This window comes from Kogia breviceps, chromosome 16 (genome assembly GCF_026419965.1).
Source record: "Kogia breviceps isolate mKogBre1 chromosome 16, mKogBre1 haplotype 1, whole genome shotgun sequence".
NCBI lineage: Eukaryota > Metazoa > Chordata > Mammalia > Artiodactyla > Physeteridae > Kogia > Kogia breviceps.
In genome coordinates this window covers 16449428-16470049 of record NC_081325.1, presented here as the reverse complement: position 1 = coordinate 16470049, position 20622 = coordinate 16449428, and the positions used below count along the sequence as shown (strand labels likewise).

The 20622-nt window shown below is 40.2% G+C and overlaps 1 protein-coding gene across 1 annotated transcript; it reads right to left on the bottom strand.

The window, feature by feature from the left end:
- Nucleotides 1–7542: 7542 nt before the first annotated feature.
- On the bottom strand, nt 7543–20559 carry CKAP2 (cytoskeleton associated protein 2). Its single transcript, XM_059041625.2, has 9 exons — nt 20384–20559; nt 19345–19429; nt 18271–18349; nt 17284–18152; nt 16618–16822; nt 14962–15132; nt 13168–13237; nt 9578–9833; nt 7543–9087 (listed from the first exon to the last, which is right to left on the bottom strand). The coding sequence occupies exons 1-9, from the start codon at nt 20451–20453 to the stop codon at nt 8832–8834; spliced, it is 2061 nt and encodes a 686-aa protein (XP_058897608.1). The 5' UTR covers nt 20454–20559; the 3' UTR covers nt 7543–8831.
- Nucleotides 20560–20622: the final 63 nt, after the last annotated feature.

The window sequence follows — 20622 nt, the reverse complement described above, 5'->3', positions numbered from 1 at the left end:
CAGGAAGAGAATTAGCCTTGGACTAGATAAGGAACAGACAGATTTGCTTCTGAGACCAGAAGAGGAAATAAAGATGTGGATGGATATAGATAATATTAAAGAAGGAGAAGGAATCTTGAAAGCCTCAATTTTCTCTATGAAATAGAAAATTAAGTCATCTATAGCGTATGGAAATCTTGAAGAGAAAGGTTTTTTTTTTTTTCTTTTTTTTTTTTTTCTGTGTTATGCGGGCCTCTCACTGTTGTGGCCTCTCGCGTCGCGGAGCACAGGCTCCGGACGCGCAGGCGCAGCGGCCACGGCTCACGGGCCCAGACGCTCCGCGGCACGTGGGATCCTCCCGGACCGGGGCACGAACCCGCGCCCCCTGCATCGGCAGGCGGACTCGCAACCGCTGCGCCACCAGGGAAGCCCCGAAAGGTTATTTTTAAATCGAGATTTTTATATTATTTATTAGTTCTATACAGTAAAATTCTGAGTAGTGAATTTTGATTGTTGTTTTCAGAATACCAGAAGAAGCTTATGTGGGCAAAGGTGATCAAGCGGCTCAGAGGTGATTCTAATGCATAATTGTGTAGTCATCTCTAGGAGTAAGAAATTTGGATTAATCCAAAATTGGGATTATGTAGATAACAGAAGTACACTAGGACAAGGGAGTTAAGGGTGCTGATATAAGGATGATTGACATGACACACCTCGGTGTCTAGACCGAATATTCCTGTGAAGGAAGTGAAGTCTAGAAGGGCACCATCCATTACGTAAGGACCAGACGTGTGTGGCTACTGAGCACATGAAAACTGGCTGCTGGTGCAAACAGAAATTGCTGTAAATGTAAAATACACACAGAATTTCAAATAAAATCAGGTGGTGATGGCTGGCCGAAGAGCCCTCCCCACTTGCTGGGGGGAACAAGGCAAGGCTTCTCGCCAGCCCATTTTACTCAGCATTCTACTGGAGATTTTAACAGCTCAGTAAGACAAGAGAAAGAAATAAAAGGCATAAATATTAGAATGAAAGAAATAATATTGTCATTGTTCACAAATAAGATCATATCTGTGAAAAATAATCTGCAAACTTTAGAGTTGATGAATGAATTTGGCAAGATTACTAGATGAAAGATTAATGCTCAAAATTTAATTGCATTCATTTATCTATTTGAAAAAAGTAAAATACCAAAAAAAAGAGTAAAATATCCCATTAATCATTTTGTATATTGATTACCGCTGACTTGATTTTTTATTTTTTTATTTTTTTGGCCACGCTGCTCAGCTTGCAGGGTATTAGTTCCCCAACCGGGGGTCAAACCGGCACCCTCGGCAGTGAAAGTGCAGAGTCCTAACCACTGGATGGCCAGGGAATTCTGAACTCATGTTTTTGAAGAAAACATTATGAACTTGAATTGTACCTGTTTCTTTTAGCTTATAAAAAATACTAGAATATTTTAAGTTACATATGTAACTTGCAATATATTTCTATTTCTAGTGCTGGCCTAGATGGTCTCGATGATGAGCTAGAGGTCTGAATGAAGTCAAAGAACCACCATGGAGGGAGCAAGGGAGACAGCTGGTGGGAGAGGAGTTGTGAAGAAAACAGGACTGTAGTCTCAAGATTTCAGAGGTAGCCGCAGTTCTGTGCAAGCCAAAGTCCGTGTTGCCGCCTAGGAATCAGTTGCTGAAATGGAGGGCACGGTTCATTGGAATGAAAGGTAAGGTCATCAGATGGCATTAACAGGGAGACAGGAGCCGGTAATCTAGTTCAGAGTTTCTCCCCTCAGCCCTGTTGACAGTTTGGCCTGGATAATTCTTTGTTATGGGGGTGAGGGTGTGGCTGCTTGCCTTGTGCTTTGTAGGTTGTTTGGCGGTTATCTCTGGCCTCTGCCCGCCAGATGCCAGCAGTACCCGCTTCCCTCGGTTGTAACAAACTGTCTCCAGATATTGAAAATGTCCCAGAATGGGAGGTGGTAGTGGAGTGGGGATAACTGGCACAGAATAGCCTCTGATTGAGAACCACCAATCTAGTTGGATGCTCTGAACCTCAAAAGAAGGTGGAAAAGTAATGGTCTTTTTTTTTTTTTCTTCCAGTTTTATTGAGATATAATTGACATACAGCACTGTGTAAATTTAAGGTGTACAGCATCATGATTTGACTTACATACCTTATGAAGTGATGACCACAATAAGTTTAGTGAACGCCCATCTTCTCATACAGATGCAAAATAAAAGAAAAAAAGGTTTTTTCCTCATGATGAGCTTTCATATAAACATACAGCACTGTTTATACATTCTATTTATCATGTTGCACGTTACATCCCTAGTGCTTATTTATCTTATAACTGGAAGCTTGTACTTTTTGACCACCTCCACCCAATTCCCCCTCCCTCCTCACCCCTCTGGTAACCGCAAATCTGATCTTTTTCTATAGGTTGGTTGGTTGGTTGGTTGGTTGGTTGGTTGGTTCGTTGAAGTACAGTTGACCTACAACACTATGTTAATTCCTGGTGCACAACATACTAATTTGATATTTCTATACATTTCAAAATGATCACCACCGTAAGTCTAGGAAAAGTAATGGGCTTTAGGTGATAATAACATAGTATGCATTTGCAGACAGCACCTCTAGCTTTGCAGAGTATGGTGTACAATGAGCAAGTAAGAGCTGATTAGAGTCTAGTTTCCGTCCTGATAAACCATGTAGATACAACAGATATTTTCAAAATATTAAACAGATATGATGCCCAATGACCTTTGAATCTCAAAGTTAATTTTCCTGAGTTCCTAATGAGATAATAGTTTCAAACTCCAGGCCCTATTGATAAAGAAAAAAATATTGTCTTAATTTTATAAATAAGAGACAGAGTCTCTTCATTTAAAAAAAAATAAATTTATTTATTTTATTTTTGGCTGCTTTGCGTCTTCGTTGCTGCACGCGGGCTTTCTCTAGTTGTGGCGAGCAGGGGCCACTCTGCTGCAGTGTGCGGGCTTCTTATTGCAGTGGCTTCTCTTGTTGTGGAGCACGGGCTTTAGGCGCGTGGGCTTCAGTAGTTGTGGCATGCAGGCTCAGTAGTTGTGGTGCACGGGCTTAGTTGCTCCGCAGCATGTGGGATCTTCCTGGACCAGGGCTTGAACCCGTGTCCCCTGCTTTAGCAGGTGGATTCTTAACCACAGCACTACCAGGGAAGCCCTACTTAGTATGTTTTTGAGGTTCATCTATGTTGCTATGTTTATCAGTAGTTTGTTAAGACGTTTTCTTAATGTCTGTTTTCTTTTGTTTAATTTCCATTGCGTGGATATAGCATACGATGTTTTCTCATTCACCAGTTGGTGGGCTTTTGTGTTGTTTCCAGTTTGGGGCTCATATAAGACTATTACAAACATCTTTGTGTACAGTCTTTGTTGGGGCATGTTTTCGTTTCTCCTTGATACTTAGGGATGGAATTGCTGGGTCTTACCCTTACACTTTATATTTTTAACAATTCAAAGCCTACTAGATGGTGAGAGTAAACATGAATTTCTGTATCCTGCACCCAAACAGGACGAGTTTGTTAGCAAGGTAATTAGCTTCAGTTCTTTTTTTTTTTCTCCTTGACACCTCTCCTGTTGAAATCATTGGAGTATTTTCATTATATATAATGTTTTGTAATCTACAATTATGTGGATTTCACTGTTTTTTTTGATTTGGTGTGCTTAATGATTCTTTAAATCTTAGATTTACTTTTTATTTCACTGGAATAAAACCCCTAGGGATACTTTCAGACAAGATCAAGATCATGAGCTGAATCTTTGCATGTTTGCAAATGCCCTCAAACTAGAATTATAGCTTGGGCATAGAATTCTAACTTCAGAGCACATTTTCTCAAAATTTTGAGGATCTCAGGTGTGGTAGCGGGTCTGGCTCCTGAACATCTCACACTTATTCCCTCGGAGGTGGGACTCGTCCTGCCGCTAAATTCTATGAGCTCTGCCAACCCTTCGGTGTTAAAAGATTCCTTGATGAAAGAAGCCCTCCCTGTCCCAAGGAGAAAATGTATTTCACATTTCCTTCTAATATACTTACTTAAATTTAACCATCTATTCTACCGGAATTAATTTTTGCAAGTGGTACAGAGATAGAAATTTCTTGCTCTCAAAATGGATAGGTAACTGACTCACAGCTTCTTTTCTCTATTTGAAATGTAAATTTTACCATTTACTAACCTCCCATGTAGTCTTAATTAATGTCTTTTTAAAATTTTTATTTATTTATTTATGGCTGTGTTGGGTCTTCGTTTCTGTGCGAGGGCTTTTCCTCTAGTTGCGGCGAGCGGGGGCCACTCTTCATCGCGGTGCGTGGGCCTCTCACTATCGCGGCGTCTCTTGTTGTGGAGCACAGGCTCCAGACGCACAGGCTCAGTAGTTGTGGCTCACGGGCCTAGTTGCTCCGCGGCATGTGGGATCCTCCCAGACCAGGGCTCGAACCCGTGTCCCCTTTAGCAGACAGATTCTCAACCACTGCGCCACCAGGGAAGCCCCTTAATTAATGTCTTGATCCATGTCAATGAAGAGTTCCTATGACTTAAAAATGACTTGCAGAACCATACATAAAGTATGGTATTTATATCCAACAAAGCAAAAACAAAATCCACACATACACGTGTTTATATGTATTTATATCTGTGTATGTGTGGTAAATAGACAGAAAAGAATTTGGAAGTTTACCATACTAGTATTACATTTATCGAGGGTATAGTGGGATTGGAGTAGAGGAATTTTACTTTACCTGTATTCGAATTTAACATCAAGAATATATTTGGATACACAACTGACAGGCTATCGAAAACCCCAGGCAGGCCTCCGAGGAGCCATAATCCTGGAGGCCCCCGCTCCCAGGAGCCATGTCCCTGCGCCCCGGCCCCCAGGAGACATAACCCCTGCGCCCCGGCCGGGACCCTAGAAACCGCGTCCCCAAGTCCAGGGGGCCGGCGTGGCAGGCGCCGGGCTCACTCCGGGAGGGGGCGAGCGCCGCGAGCCCCATCTCGCAGGGCCGCCTTTGCCTCTGCCCGGCGGCCGGGGAGTCCGGGGGGCGCGGGGGACAGGAGCGGAGCGGACAGAGAGGCCCGGGCGGCGCCGGTCCTTGTTGTTTACGCTGCGGGCGCGCAGCGCTGCCTGCCCGCCCGCCCGCTCCTCCGCCGCCGGCTCCAACAGGTCCTCAGCGCGCCTGCCGCCGCGCCCCGCATGCTAGACCGCGCGGCCGCCGTGGGGAATGGGGTGAACAAGGTCCTACCTGGCCTGTATATCGGCAACTTCAAAGTTTCCAGCACGCTCACAGATGGTGCCAGGCTGCTGCTTGCCAGACCTCGGTTTGAGCAGCAAAGGACTAAGTTCTCCCGAGATTTTGTGCTCAGAAAGAGCTTGTGCACGTGCACGTGGGCGAGCTGATGACCCCCACGGCGGACCTTCCAGCTGCATTCACACTCGTTACCACGGTGCCCGTGGCTCTAGACAGCCACCCACCAATAACCTGTAGTCCTGAAGAATAAATGTCATCATCCAATAGTGTTGGCTGAGCATTTATGCACTTAAATGGGTGGACAGAGCCTGTGATTACGGGCAAGAGTAATCCCAAGGTGGCATATGCATGCGGACGGGGCTGCAAGAAAATAGAAAGGAGCACCAGAGACGAAGGGGAGTCACTTCTGTTTTCTTTGGGGTCCAACAGTCAGTTTTCTCATTTGTGGTATCAAGGGTGGTTGTATTCAAAAACAAATAATTTTATCCCCAAACCACCTTTTTTGTCATTGTTTATCTTAATCTGTGTTGCAAACGTATATGGGGTGATGAAAATACTCTAAAGTTAGATTGTGGTGATGGTTAAACAATTCTGAATACCCACTGAATTGTACACTTTAAAAGGGTGAATTTGGGCTTCCCTGGTGGCGCAGTGGTTGAGAGCCTGCCTGCCGATGCAGGGGACACGGGTTCGTGCCCCGGTCCGGGAAGATCCCACGTGCCGCGGAGCGGCTGGGCCCGTGAGCCATGGCCGCTGAGCCTGCGTGTCCGGAGCCTGTGCTTCGCAACGGGAGAGGCCACAACAGTGAGAGGCCCGCATATCACAAAAAAAAAAAAAAAAAAAAAGGGTGAATTTTACGATATGTGAATTAGCCCAGTAACACTGTTTTTTTAAAAAGGAGAAAACGTATATTGAAACAATCTTTAAAATTTAAGTCCTGGGTGGAGTCAGAATCTGGAAGAGCCTGGCCTGGAGTGCCTTGCGCTGCTCCGGACGCCTCTCCCGCCTTGGCTGCCCCACCCTGTCTGGGCGCCAAAAGCTCCACCTTGACCTTATTTCACGGCTTGTCTAAAATGAACATACTGGTGGGGACCGGAAAACCACATTCTGGGGAAAATGCTGCCTGCCTGTGGGACCCTAAATAATTTCAGTTCCTGCCGAATTCAAAACTCACTGAGGCCACAACTTCGGATAGTTAGGGGGTGCGGCTGGGACGAGTCCTGTGTGAGGGATGTAGAGGCTGCCTGGGGTTGCTGGAGCAGTTAAGAGAGTCTTAAAATAAAACCAACATTTTAAAACTAAAAAAAAAAAAAAAAAAGAAAGAAAAAAGAAAACCCCAGGCAGGAGCCCCTGCTTTTCTCTGGGTAGTTACTTCACTGTTCCCTCTGGTGACCTTTGCTCCCCAACCTTCGTAGAGGTCACCCAGTGCCTATTTACATTTTCTAGGTCCAACTACATAGGAAAGACTGATTCTCAGTCCTGATTCCAAACACCTGTGGAAAGGATTCTGACAGCCCAGCTTCAGTCAGGTGCCCATTTTGGCCATTCAAACAGGGGGGACGGGCAGATAAAAATGATACAAAATGACCAAAACGGATTATCTCCACTTCACCCTTCAGAAGCATGAGATTCAACTAAGTAGCTTCTCCACAGTCATGTAACTTTTAAGAGAAGGTAGGAGCAGAACTTTTGAATGTAGGCCTGTTGGACTTCAAGGCTCACGCACCATCCATCACATTCTTGGAGATATTTCGCTTGGAACCAACCTAGGTCAGACATGTGCTAACTGTTCTTAAGCATCTTGAAAGGAGTTATAACTAGTCTATAAGTGTTAGAACTATGACGATTTAGATAGATTTTCCCTCCGTTGAAGGGGGAAAAAAAAAAACAAACCACTGTATGAAACCTGTCCAAACAGAACAGTTTATCTCAAGCTCTCTTTCACTGAGATATTTCAAGCTATGTTATATGGCCTAATAAACCATATGGTATGGATATTACAAAGCTGAGAGTATATGCCAGCTTGAAGTTTATTTCAAAATGGCATATTTTGTGCCATTCATACAAAGGATGAAAAAAAACTAAAGAATTAGTTTTTAAATTTTTAGATAAGTAGAGTGATAATTTTTCAAAAGGAAATACACCATTAAGCACACACTTAAGTGCTGAAAAACCTAAAGTCCAATCCCACTATAATGTATTTCAAAGGAAGGTTCAAATTTATTCACCATGGTTATATTGCATTTTATATTTGTTGAAAGAAATGTCATTGCAATATCGTTATATAGATGTTTTCATTTATTGTATACATATTAGGTGCACAGCTTAAAAGGAATAAAAACCCTACTCTCTAGAACATAAGACAATAAATACAACAAAGACTGGCACTATTATGCAAATGGAATTAATGAACATAAATAGGAATAAGTGTGTGATTTTCAACCACATTCATATTACACAGTTTTTTTGTTTTTTGTTTTTTTGGTACGCGGGCCTCTCACTGTTGTGGCCTCTCCCGTTGCGGAGCACAGGCTCTGGAAGCGCAGGCTCAGCGGCCACGGCTCACGGGCCCAGCCGCTCCGCGGCATGTGGGATCTTCCCGGCCCGGGGCACGAACCCGCGACCCCTGCATCGGCAGGCGGACTCGCAACCACTGCGCCACCGGGGAAGCCCTACACAGTTTTAAAACTATCTAATCTTTTACAATGACTAAATCCTTGAAACTGTAGAGTTGGTGAAGGATGTATGCCATTTAAGTATTAGTTCAGAGACTTACAAAACAATTTTACTGGTGGTATTTATGTGTGGGGAGCAGAGACCTACTTACTGTGTAATGACTATCATGTTTTAGGAGACATGATGAAGTTTTTATATTACAAGGAAGAAATCAATTTTAAGTATTAGTTATTTTAGAAATACTACCTAAACTAGGATGACATTTATGAAATATTATATATTCCTTCAACTGCCTTCTATTAGTCTATAAACTATATCAAAATAAGTGATGGAAGTTAAAATTTTTAACATTTTGGATAGTCAAGTTAGAAAACGAACTAAGGAAAGGAACTCAGATTTAAAGTTCTGAATGCCCACTAGGTTTGGCACATTTTCTTTCTTCCAGCAAAGTATCTTCTCTTAGAAATGGAGTATTTAGTTAACTATCCTTCTTGGGGACCTCGGCTACCATAAAAAAGAGGCCAAGAGACCACAGATGCAGATTCACTGGCATTGCTGGAGAGTGACAATGAAGAACCAGGGGCAGGGTCCCAGGGACACAGGACGCCACAGCAGTCTGGGCTACTAGAATTGGGTGACAAAGCAAGCTAACTCTATTTTCACAAAATTTACCTGTCTTAGAGGAAAAGTCAGTCTATTGAGATCGACAAGGTAGGATTAGCTTTCGGACACACAGAAGGCAACACCTGCTATAGAGTGGACATTAGTAGGAGCGCTGACTGCCATGAATACTTAGGTACTTGGCGACTCTTGACCTAAGGGACAGGCAAAGCCACAACAAACCAACCAACCAAACACCCTTGGAATAATACAACCCCACTCCTATCAGAGCTTCACTTCTCTTCTGTCGTGTCCGTCTCCAAGTACATGCGGCACAGGGCTGCGTTGGGGCGGCACACAAAAGCGTCAGCTTCACTTCCCAACTCTGTTAACTGCTCCAGTGAAGACACACAAGGATAATGGTCTTTTAACATATCTGGCAATTTTGAAGTCTTCTCTTGAAGACGTTGAGATCGTCTAACTGGTGTGAGAAACTTTAGCTCTTTAAATGCAGAATTTGTTTCGTCAAACTGCATCTTCTTTTTCACACTAAAAAAACCACAAAATTATTCCCAGAGTTAAAAAAACACGTTAATGTTTTCACTTCACACTTTTATGCTATTTATCATACTATCACTTGTATGTTACAACCATGTGACTGCTTGTCCTACAGAAGGAGGTCCTGCAATAAGTAAGGAACTTACTCATTTCTCTGTTGTTACAACTTGTACACAGTAGATACTTGAATATCTATGGAATTGGCTAATGGCTCAATTCCAAAACCCAGTTATTAATAATACACAGAGATAAAAGTAAAATGATGTAAAAGTTTTTTCTTTTTTAAAATGGCAATATTTAGGGAAAAGCAAAGCAAATACAGTATTTAAAAGGCGAAATGTTCCAATCACATTTTGTTTGTTTCAAACCTTTCTATTAACAAATAGTTCTAATCGGAAGGTATCTTTTACATTTTAAAATACCACATGCATTATCCTAAGCATAAAAACAAAGCAAAGCACATTACATTTTAAAAGTTTACCTCTGCAAGTATGGAGTAGTAGACACATTATATTTAATGAAGCAACCCGCCCTAGTTTCTGTATTGGGGGTTTTAACATCACTGGTTGGAGCTTTTGTTTTGTCATCTTCCTCTTTTTCACAACCTTGAAATACCACATTTCTAGGATGCTTATTTTCTATTTCCGGTTTTTCTGACCCCAGATTAACACTTATATCATCAATGGTGGCTTCTTGGATTTGTTCCTTGGTTGCACAAGCCTCCTCAATATTTTCTCCTATAGAAACAGATTTATAGATTAAGCTTTTGGTCAAATTTAAAGAACAAAATCAGAAGACAAAGTTATTTACAGTTGGCCAGATTTTCAAATAAAAGAACCAAACTGCCATCTCCTAAGCATTAGTTTTTCTAAGCAAATACTGCTAACAATTATTTAACAAATATTTACTATCTCCTATGTGTCAGGGATTATAGATACAAATATAAGAAGGAAATCATCCCCATCCTTTAAAAAGTTCAAATTCTGTGGAAGAGATATACTTTAAAATAATTATAAAATGAGGAAAATGCTTTAATTGAGGTAAAAACAAAAGGTTATAGGAACCCATAAAAAGAAATAACTGACTTTGCTTGAGGGACAGGGAGATGGCAAGGGAAGGCTTCACAAATGACATTTAGGCAGGGTCTTGAAAAATGAGTACAAGACAAAGGAAGACAATTTCGATATGAAGCTTAAAAGAAAACGATCCATTATGACAACATTAGAGGGCCAGTGTGCTTAGAACACAGGGTAAGGAGCAAGGTGGAAATGTGGGAAGGAGGTGATGAGTTAAGACAGGTAGGAAGTTTTAGTTAAAAAAATTCACTGGAGAGACAGATACAATTAGATTTGGTCACTATACAGAACGGTTTAGAATGGCAGGGAATGATTTGTGGGACTTCCCTGGTGGTCCAGCAGTTAAGACTCCGTGCTTCCACTGCAGGGGCACGGGTTTGATCCCTAGTTGGGGAACTAAAGATCCCACATGTGGTGCAGCGCAACAAAAAAAACATAAAAAAATAAAAGGTAATGATCTGTGATGGTAAGAAGACAGCGCTGTTATCACAGCCTGAGCAAGGTGGTAGAGGCGGTCAGTGAGAAGGAAGGGCCCAAGTTTAGTGTTATTCCTGAGTCAGGACTTAACAAATCAATGCATATGAAGGTCTGAATGAGTGTGGATGTGTGTTAGGGGCATTCCTTTTAAAATTTCTTGCTTCAGGGCTTCCCTGGTGGCGCAGTGGTTAAGAATCTGCCTGCCGATGCAGGGGACACGGGTTCGTATCCTGGTCCGGGAAGATCCCACATGCTGTGGAGCGGCTGGGCCCGTGAGCCATGGCCGCTGAGCCTGCGCGTCCGGAGCCTGTGCTCTGCAACGGGAGAGGCCACAACAGTGAGAGGCCCGCGTACCACAAAAAAAACCCCAAAAAACACAAATTTCTTGCTTCAGAGTCTTTAATGACAAAGGAGGATTTTTTCTTTCTTTTTTTTTTTCTTTTTTGGGAGGAAGAGATGGTGGTATGAGGAAGGAGCGAGGGAAGACAAGGAGTTCCAAATAAAACACGTTAGACGTGAAATACTTGTGAGACATCCTGGTAAATCCACTGAGCTGAAAAGACCTTTAGACTTGATTATTAGGAAATTATTAGGTTTTTTTCCTTTTTTTAAATTGATACAGATTTTTACTAAGTGATGACTTTAGTTACATGATAAAGTGAATGTGGTTTAGTGAGGATAAGTGGAAGTGAGGAGAGAGGGAATATCGATTCATTAATTCAACCAATATTTTTGCAGTAGTACTGGGGCTGCAGTGGCGAGGAAGATCAGACCCAGTCCTTGACAACAGAGTTTAGAATTTGAAAGACAAGACAAACAAACAAGCAATCAAGTGCATACAATACTGCACAGAGAAAACCAGCGAGCACAAAACAGGGCATACCATCTTGGGTTGAGAGGAAAGGTGGACATCAGGGAAGGCTACCTCAAGGAAGTGACAGGTGAACTGTGGTCTAAGGGATAAATACGAATTAGGTGAAAAGTAGAAGACTGGCTTGGAGAGACCCAGAGGCAAGAGAGATAGTACAGCCCCTTCTAGGAAATAAAAAAAAAAAGTAAAGAAAGAAATTAGGGATGCGGAGGAGGGAGTGACAAGCGAGGCTGGGGTCAGGAATCTAAGCAGCTGTGTGATGGGGCGTTTTGGCTGCAGTCTGCAGAACAGATTGGAGGCAGAGTAGAGAAGCAGGAAACGAAGTAAGGAAACCACTGTAGTCCACGTAAGAGCTGTCAGTGATCATGACTATAGTAATGAGAGTAAGGATGGACAGAAGTGGACGGATTTTAAGAGATGCTTAGGAAGTTAAACCGAATTTGATTGGCTAGGAAACAGGGGTGGGAAAGTGGGAAAAGAGAGAAGGAGTGAAATATAACCCGAAGATTTCTGGCTTGGAGAACTCGACAATGTCAGTCACTGAGATAGGGAACCAAACTAAGGAGAAGGTCTAGGGAAAAATGATGTAGTCAAGTTTGGATTTGTGGGATTAAGGAATCTGAGAGACACCCAAGTGGTGCTTCTCTCTCTTATTATTTGTCTTATACTTCCCAAAGATGTTTTCTTGCTGTTTACAAATAATTTTAACTTGTAAAATGGATTTTATGCCTAGAATTTATAATTATATATTTCGAAAGCCAAGAGTTTATGGAAAGCATTTCTTTTTCCATCTAAAGATAAATATTCTACCAGCTGGAAAGATTCCACTAACTAGTATCATTCTATTAAGGGAAAAAAAAGGTAGAATAACTGAATCAGTTTTAAATACTGTTTTTCTCTTTCTAAATATCTCTAGAGCCAGCGAGAATTATGAGGAAGAAGGTTCTATAAAATTCTTATTTCTACTTTGCTGTCTTTAGCACAAAGACACAGGATTAGGTTATACTTTAAATTTTTTTTTTAAATTGAGGTATAAATGCCATACATTATATTAGTTTCAAGTGTACAACATGATTTGATATTTGTATGTATCATGAAGTGATGACTAGAACATATTGTGAAATGAAAACATCTCTCCCCATACAGTTACACATTTTTTTTCTTGTGATGAGGACTTGTAAGATCTACTCTCTCAGCAACTTTCAAATATGCCTCTCACTGCTGTGGCCTCTCCCGTTGCGGAGCACAGGCTCCGGACCCGCAGGCTCAGCAGCCATGGCTCACAGGCCCAGCTGCTCCGCGGCATGTGGGATCTTCCCGGACCGGGGCACGAACCCGTATCCCCTGCATCGGCAGGCGGATTCTCAACCACTGCGCCACCAGGGAAGCCCCCTGCCTCATTTTTAAGACAGGAAATTAAGGCCTATAAAGGTAAGGTAACTTTCACAGACACATGATAACAAATTTGGGTTTCAAACCAGACCTCCTAATTAAAAATTATTTATACTACGTAAAGCCAATGAATTTCAGAGGTATGTCAACAGAAGTATGAGGAAAGAAACAACTTAAATATTTAAAAAGTTTAAAAAGATAAGAAATTCAATTAAATCACAATTCACTTGAAGAAAACAAAAGAAACTAACTTACCAAATTTAACTTTTTCTTGACTCTTCATTGTAAGAATGTCAACAATTGCGTGTCGCATCTCTTCAATAGGCTTAATTTTTTTTTAATGAAGAAAGCAGATCCATATAAGTTTTATATTCTCAGACATTAACTAAGGTTGTCCAAGTTGAAAATATTAAAACCAGTGATTAAATTTCATATTTTATAACAAAGCAATGGTTCTTGGACCATTTTTCTCAGAACACTTATTTTGCCACTCAAATTGAAATAAATGACTGTCTTTTCCAAATAAAAATGGACTTAAGGGATAGAATTTCATCAGTTTAAAAAATTTCCCCATAATTTTTCTTAAGCCTATGGTAAATATTACTGCTTACCTGATAGGAACAAAATGAATGAACAAATAGCAAATTAAGACTATTAATATCTATCAAAGAGCTGATTATATTAAGTTTCTCTAAATTTATATTAGTTTATTCCTTTTCCCCTACATCCAAGTCCATGGTTATATTTTTGTTTCACATGCTATTAAATGCATTTCTGAAGAGTTCAAGGTTGATCAGCCTAACATTTCATTTATTCAAAAATTCAACAGTCTAGTAAAGCATCCATTATATGTCAGATATTTTAAGTACTTACTATGTTCCTTTGAACCACGATGCCTGCTAATGCAATATATTCAAAATATTATACAAAAGAGAAGCTCAGCCTCATAGTCTTAATTCTAGAACTTAGTCCTGACCTACTCACCCATCTGGCTTTTAATTTTCTTGGCTAATTTTGATCCCTGTTTTCCAATTTCTGCTCTGGTTTCACATGTTTCTCTTTACACTACTGCTTTCTCTGTGAACACCTGGCTCTAGTTTTGCATCCTAGCTATACTGTCACTGGTTCAATGTAGTAGGGACCTAACATTCTCTTCCAGGTGAGATTGTGTGAAATACAATTACCCTTCAACAAAGTGTTTTACACATAATAGCCATAGAGAGAATATCTGCTGAATATTTGATTTTTGATTCAGGTGAAAGGTCGAATAGCATTTGCTGGTTTTGCTGATACTAAAGGATGTAGACCTTTCTTAAGAAACAGCTAAAAAAGCTTTTAAAAAAACTCTTTGTAAACAATTTCCAAGAATGCATTTCTGAGAAACTTGGTCAGAAGGAAATACATTTTAGGAATATCTGCCCATAAAGATAACAAAATCAATCAAATCAAAATAAACCTCAAGATACCATTTTTTTCTATACCCAGGGTTTTTTTGGTAGCAGCACACGAGGAAGAGGTGACAGGTATAATATCAAACCAATATGGTTGTAATAATGTCAGAGATATTAGTTTATTGCCATTTTCTGGACCAAACATACGGCATATAAATGTGAGTCCATAAAGATATACTCAATTCTCTCACAAAGCCATCAGAACTTACTAACATTTTAAAAGTTAATTTAATTCCATTTCCTTTCTAGTCAGTAAATACATTTTAATATTGAAAATTCAGTTTCCCAGTAGATTTCTCAACTAGAGAATGTGCAAAACGACATGCTGTGCTAAAATATTTCTCACAGCACGTTTCCTGAAATACACATTTCAGCTTATATCCATTTTCTAAGGTCTGATTATCCCTAGTAAGTGAGCAAGTTTTAGAAGGTTGAGAAACAGCCTTTATAATATGCAATCCTTGTGGCCTTTAAACTTAAACATTCATCACTGCCACATACATAACCACAATTTTATCAAGTTATGCGGTGATGTGTTCCAAAATAATTCTGAATTATTTACACTGTAATAATAAAGACCAGTAAGTTTTAATCTCACCTGAGCTCCTGCCAGAATGGCCTTCTCATAGATTGCGATAATATTTTCAATAGGACTCGTAAGTGGTTCAACACGTGCAAGGCATATCCAATATTTAACAAGTTTTTTGGCATCTGGAATATTTTTAATCAGGTCATTTAGTGTAACCAATACTTCTTCTTTTGGACATCCCTAAAATAGCAAGAAATAAAGTGAGTGATGTCATTTAGCCTACAAACTACGAACAATTAAGTAACTGTAATCAAGGTCAGTGATAAAGAGAGAAAAGGCTGGTAGAAAATTATTCATAAAATATTCACCATTATACTCCTTACTCCAGACTTGTTCTGAATGGCTAGCAAGAAGCATATCAGTCAAAAGTCAGAGACAGAAGAAAAAAGAAATACTAGTTGAGAAAAATATTAGTAAAAAAATGACTAAAACTCTACTTGATCTTGATGTTTATCCTCTTATATATTATGAGATTCTATTTGTTAATACTTTATTTAAAATTTTTGCATCTACCAAACGCTTATGAGAATAGCTTGCAAGTTTTTTCTTCAATTATCTTTGTCAAAAAGTTTTGATAGTAAGATTAAAATGAATCTGTAATGGTTTATGTAATTAAGGGCTATATACAATTAAGTAGTAGGGCAGAAAAATTCCATAGTATCAATAAAAAACCCCAGCAGAGCAGAAATAAGAAGAGAATCAGTTTCCCTGACTATAATTTTCACTGTTTGTCAGAACCACAAAAAGTTGAAAGATGCTCATGAAGACTAGAGGAAGGTTTGAAATCACACTCTATATGTTCAGTCTGGCTATGGATCTTAGATACTAGTGAGTGACGGGGAGATCAGCTCCATGCTTTGTGACCACCTAGAGGGGTGGGATAGGGAGGGTGGGAGGGAGGCTCAAGAAGGAGGGGATATGGGGATATATGTGTGCATATAGCTGATTCACTCTGTTATACAGCAGAAACTAACACAACATTGTGAAGCAATTATACTCCAATAAAGATGTATAAAAAGAAATTCACAACTATAAGTGACAGTTAAATAATATATTACGGTGATTTTTATACATATTAAAATATACATGTAGATATATATTTTTTTAATTAAGGAGAAGTCAGGAAATTTAAAAAAACACTCTGAAGTTGATTACCATACACATAGGAATTCTGGTCCAAATCGTAAAATTCTACAGTTCAAGGCCATGATGATATTGGTTTAGATTAATGGGATTTTGTTTGCAACTATTTTAGTCAAATTTAATCTGTGATAATAATTTGTGTTGCTAGTCTTTGATAAAGTATAGGAATGAGCTGAAGAAAAATTTGTAAATATATTGAATGAATGTAAAAACAAAAGTATCAGAGTGAATATCCACCCCCAGCCCACTCTATGGTAACATCTTAGAGGAATACAATATTTACAACTCAACTGAAAAAAATCTAAGTATCCATTTGATATATTTATGTGAACTCAGTGAGAATGTAGTCCATTTAAGGCTAAAGAGAAACAATCTCACAATTAGCAGGAAGTCTCCATAACACTGCTGACACATTAATTGGTCAAAAAAGATTGGCAGTATAACTTAACAAGATAATGTTGATGGAGGTTAATTTGCAAATGAGAAACTAGAAACTACACAAATGTAAGATAAAGACTCTACCTCATTAATCAGGTTTAGGCATTCAGAAAATGTCTTGTTTACTTTTTCAGTAAACAATCGTTGTTCGTCTTCTTCTGCCATGGTAGTCCAGAAGGACCCAACTGGTTTTTCATTTTGTGCTTCGGGCTCAGGCTGGGTAACCACTGAGCTCGGAGGCCTTTTCATTATTCTTCCTTTGCCAGCTTTCCACTCACTCAGACGAGCCCTACAGTTAAAAGCAGCGTATAAACATTACTGTGATACTGATAACAGAATTCTGCCAAATAGAGTGAAAGTTAAAAAAATATTTCAGGTCTTTAAGTAATTCTACACTAGTGGCATATACATAGTTCACCAGCTGGAAGAAAAAGAAATACAGAACCTATCAATGTTAATGATATGCTCACAAAGACCCCAGGAATGCAGTTTTAAATGGAGAGGTTATAAAATATTTCTCAATTTTATTAAGCATTTTAACTTAGATTACATAAAACAACCTAATTAAACACACTCAAGCACAATAACTTAGGACATACTGTTTCACAATATAAATCTGCTTAAATTGATCTGCGTATGACTGAAGAGAATCCATGTACAAAAAGCTCTAATACATTCAAGGAAATGATAAGCCAAATTCACAAATGGTACCCTACTAAAAATTAAGCTAACAAAATTACATCTACTTACTTTCTCTCCTCCGCAGTTTCTCTGGGCTGAGTCCATCTACTATCAATAGCTGCTTTCACCATGGTATGTCTGCGCTGGTCAATGCTTTTTGACTTTTCTATCAGTTTAGTATTAGAAGACGAAGCAGGCCTGGCTACCGTTTCAGATGTCATGCTTCTTGATAGTGTCTTATTTCTTTTTATGTCCTGAGAAGAACTGGTTTTGATAATAGATGAAACTGTATTTAACTGTAATAATTCTTTCTCTCGAGGCCCTTTCCGAACTGTAACACTAGCAGACGTTCTACTGATGCCTTGTTTCATGGTGTCCTGGTTATTACTGTGGTGACTTCTAATAAAAGGTCGCACAAGTTGACTGCTCTGAGATGTAGTGCTCACAAATTTAGTGGCAGTCGTCATGTGTGAGGCTCTATCACTTTTCACTGTTACACTGCTGGCGTGTACAGGCTGAGACTTTGTGGCTTTTGAGACAGTAGCTGATAGTTTCTTCGTTGTTGCAGAACTCTCATCTTTGACTTGTAGAGGTTTTCTAAAGGAATTAATCTTAGACTGAACAATTTGGCCACGATAAGATCCAAGCACAGGTTTCTTGGGCATGTTAGCATCTTGCTTGGGTTTTTCTGTAGTCATTTGTTTCTTTTTACTGTTGTTTTTAAGGTGAAATGCTTGGCTTAACGTCATATGTTGACTTTGGGGGTCATCTTTAATTGGTAACAATGGCAGAGTTTGATTATTATCCTCAAAATTAGGTTTATCAACTGCTGTAGTTGAATTGGTTAATTCATTAGAAGGTTTTAAAGGAATACAGTTTTTTTCCATTGTTATATTATTCTTGATCCCAGTAGGTCTACCGACATTCTCTTTATCAGCCTAAAAGAGTTAAAGACAAATCAGTTAAAGACAAATCTTTCAGAAAGAGTTTAGGAAAAAAACCTTCTTTAGGAATGAGGGGAAAGGGAACATTTAGGAGGGCCATTCCTTATCTTACCATTTTTGCCTTAAGTTCCAGAACTTTTGTCTCTTCTTGGATCTGGCCTTCAGATGTCCTTACTCTCTGGTCTCTACCACTTAAAAAAAAAAAAAAAAAAAAAGTCCATACCAAGGAAGTACGGACTTCCTTGGTCACACAACAGTGAGAGGCCCACGTACCACAAAAAGTCTAGGATCATCTTTTGTCTTAAACAAAAAATTGGGATTTGTGAAAGAAAATGTTTATTCTAAAGAAAAGCAACTAATTAATATAGAGTAAAAACATTTTTAAAAATTTTTATTTGGAAACAATGCCAAACTTATATAAAGTTGCAAAACTATAAATAATTCAAACTCTTTATCCAGATTTGCCTATTGTTAACATTTTATCCCATTTGCATTACCATTTGCACTCTTTCTGAACATGTCTATGTGTGGAGTATACACAACTTTATCTGAACCTTTCAAGTTACGTTACATACATGATGCCTCTTTACCCTTAAATACTTAAATGTTTATTTCCTAAAAATAGGAATTTTCTCTTCCATAACCACAGAACAGTTATCAAATTCATAAATTTACCTTGATTAACCATTTTAATCTATTGTTCATAGTTGAAAACTGACCTAATAATGTCCTTTATAGCATTTCCCCTTGCACTATTAAATACAATATAAGGGTCAGGTACTGAATTTAGTTGTCATATCTCTTTAGCCTCCTTTATCCTGGAACATTCAGGATCATCTTCAACTCTATTTTTTCTTTTACATCCCATATCTAATCCATCACCAAGTCCTGCCAGCTCTATCTCCTAAACATAGCAGAATCTGAGTATTTTCTACCCTGGGGAAGGGTATGAAGCATTCATCAAGACAAAATATATCAATAAGTAGAGTACCTAATATAAAGAAATACAAATTAAAATACTGGATTAAATAAAATGTTATTAAAATTCGTTTCATCTTTAAAAAACAAAACTTTAAAAATGGGGCTACTAGAAAATTTTAAATTACATGTGTGGCTCACATTACATCTTTACTGGATAGCTCTGATATAATTTGACAGATGTGAAGTGAAAAAAATTTGACCTCACCTGGATAATATCTGATTTTCCTGTTTGTATGCAAAAAAAGTTTTCCTTTTTAACAGACGCTCCTTGAGTTTTTGTCTTCTTTGCTCTAAATAACAAAAGAGCTACAGGTCAACATGAGCTGCAATAACAACATCAAATAAAATACTGACTAAATGAAGATTTAAGTTCGAAAAATGTTCTACTTGAGATTACATCTTATGTGTAACAGAAAATTTCCCAGTTCAGTACTGCCTTTGAGAAATAATCACATTTTGAAATGACTGTTACTATAACTGGTCCCCATAACCACTCTGTACAAGAATCACATTCTCTACTGTCTGAAAATGAAAAGTCTGGAGAACATCATTTTCAACATACAGCTCCTGAAAGCCAAGTTTTAAGAAGCTAAATGGTAGAGGTGAAAGCTCCTGAAAGCCAAGTTTTAAGAAGCTAACAGGTAGAGATGAGACACCAGACTCCAAGTTCTAATTTACCAGAATTGGGTGAGAATTTCTTTCCTGTTTTCCCACGTGTAGGTCAAGAAATATCTATTATTTCTGAAGACGCAGCTAATCCTAGATTTCTATAAAGTCGAAGGCGACTGTGTTAAATCTGAAGCATCAGTTGAACACTCCCGTCCCTCCAGAAATTAACTCCCGACTCAGGAGGAGGGAGCGCCTGCGCAGGCGCAGTCAGCTCCCAGCACTGACGCGGCCCCGCCCCCGCGGGCCCTGGTGCCCAACGCGGGTCCCTGCCGGAGCCTCGCACACTCCCCCGACCCCACCCGACCCCACCCGACCCCACCCCCCGGCTAAACGGATCCTCTCACCGAAAGCCCGTCGCCGCCGCCAGTGGGTCGCGACCGCACGCGACGCGTTCAACCCGCACACTAACACCACGGAGCGGGCACCACTACGATTGTCCATTTCACAAACCCTGTCCAGACTTCTCGCACAACTGAACTGGGCGGAAACTGGTCGGCGAACCCAAGGCCCTGATGGCCCTGCCCGAGCCATCCCCCCGCGGCCGCCCCGGCCGCTCCCGGCACCGCGGCCCTCACCTCTGAACGCGGACTGGGCCCTCTGACTCGGGGGCAGCTGCAGGTCCTGGGGCACGGCTGGGGTGCTCATCGCAGTTCCGGGCAGGGGGACGCGTCTCCAGCTCCACCGCTGCAGTCTCCCTCAAGCCAGCGTGGCCGCACACTGCCGCACTACGCCCTGGGCTCGGCCTTAGACTGCGCGGCCGCCGCCTCCTCCCATTGGTGCCCGGCGTGAATTGAATGGGCCAATGGGCGAAGAG

Excerpts from the sequence above, each read along its gene's own strand:
- CKAP2 (XM_059041625.2), bottom strand. The coding sequence starts at position 20,453 with ATGAGCACCCCAGCCGTGCCCCAGGACCTGCAGCTGCCCCCGAGTCAG. Across the intron at positions 19,430-20,383 it reads GGCCCAGTCCGCGTTCAGAG|AGCAAAGAAGACAAAAACTC; the intron begins GTGAGGGCCGCG and ends TTTGTTATTTAG. Across the intron at positions 18,350-19,344 it reads GAAAATCAGATATTATCCAG|TGGTAGAGACCAGAGAGTAA; the intron begins GTGAGGTCAAAT and ends TTTTTTTTTAAG.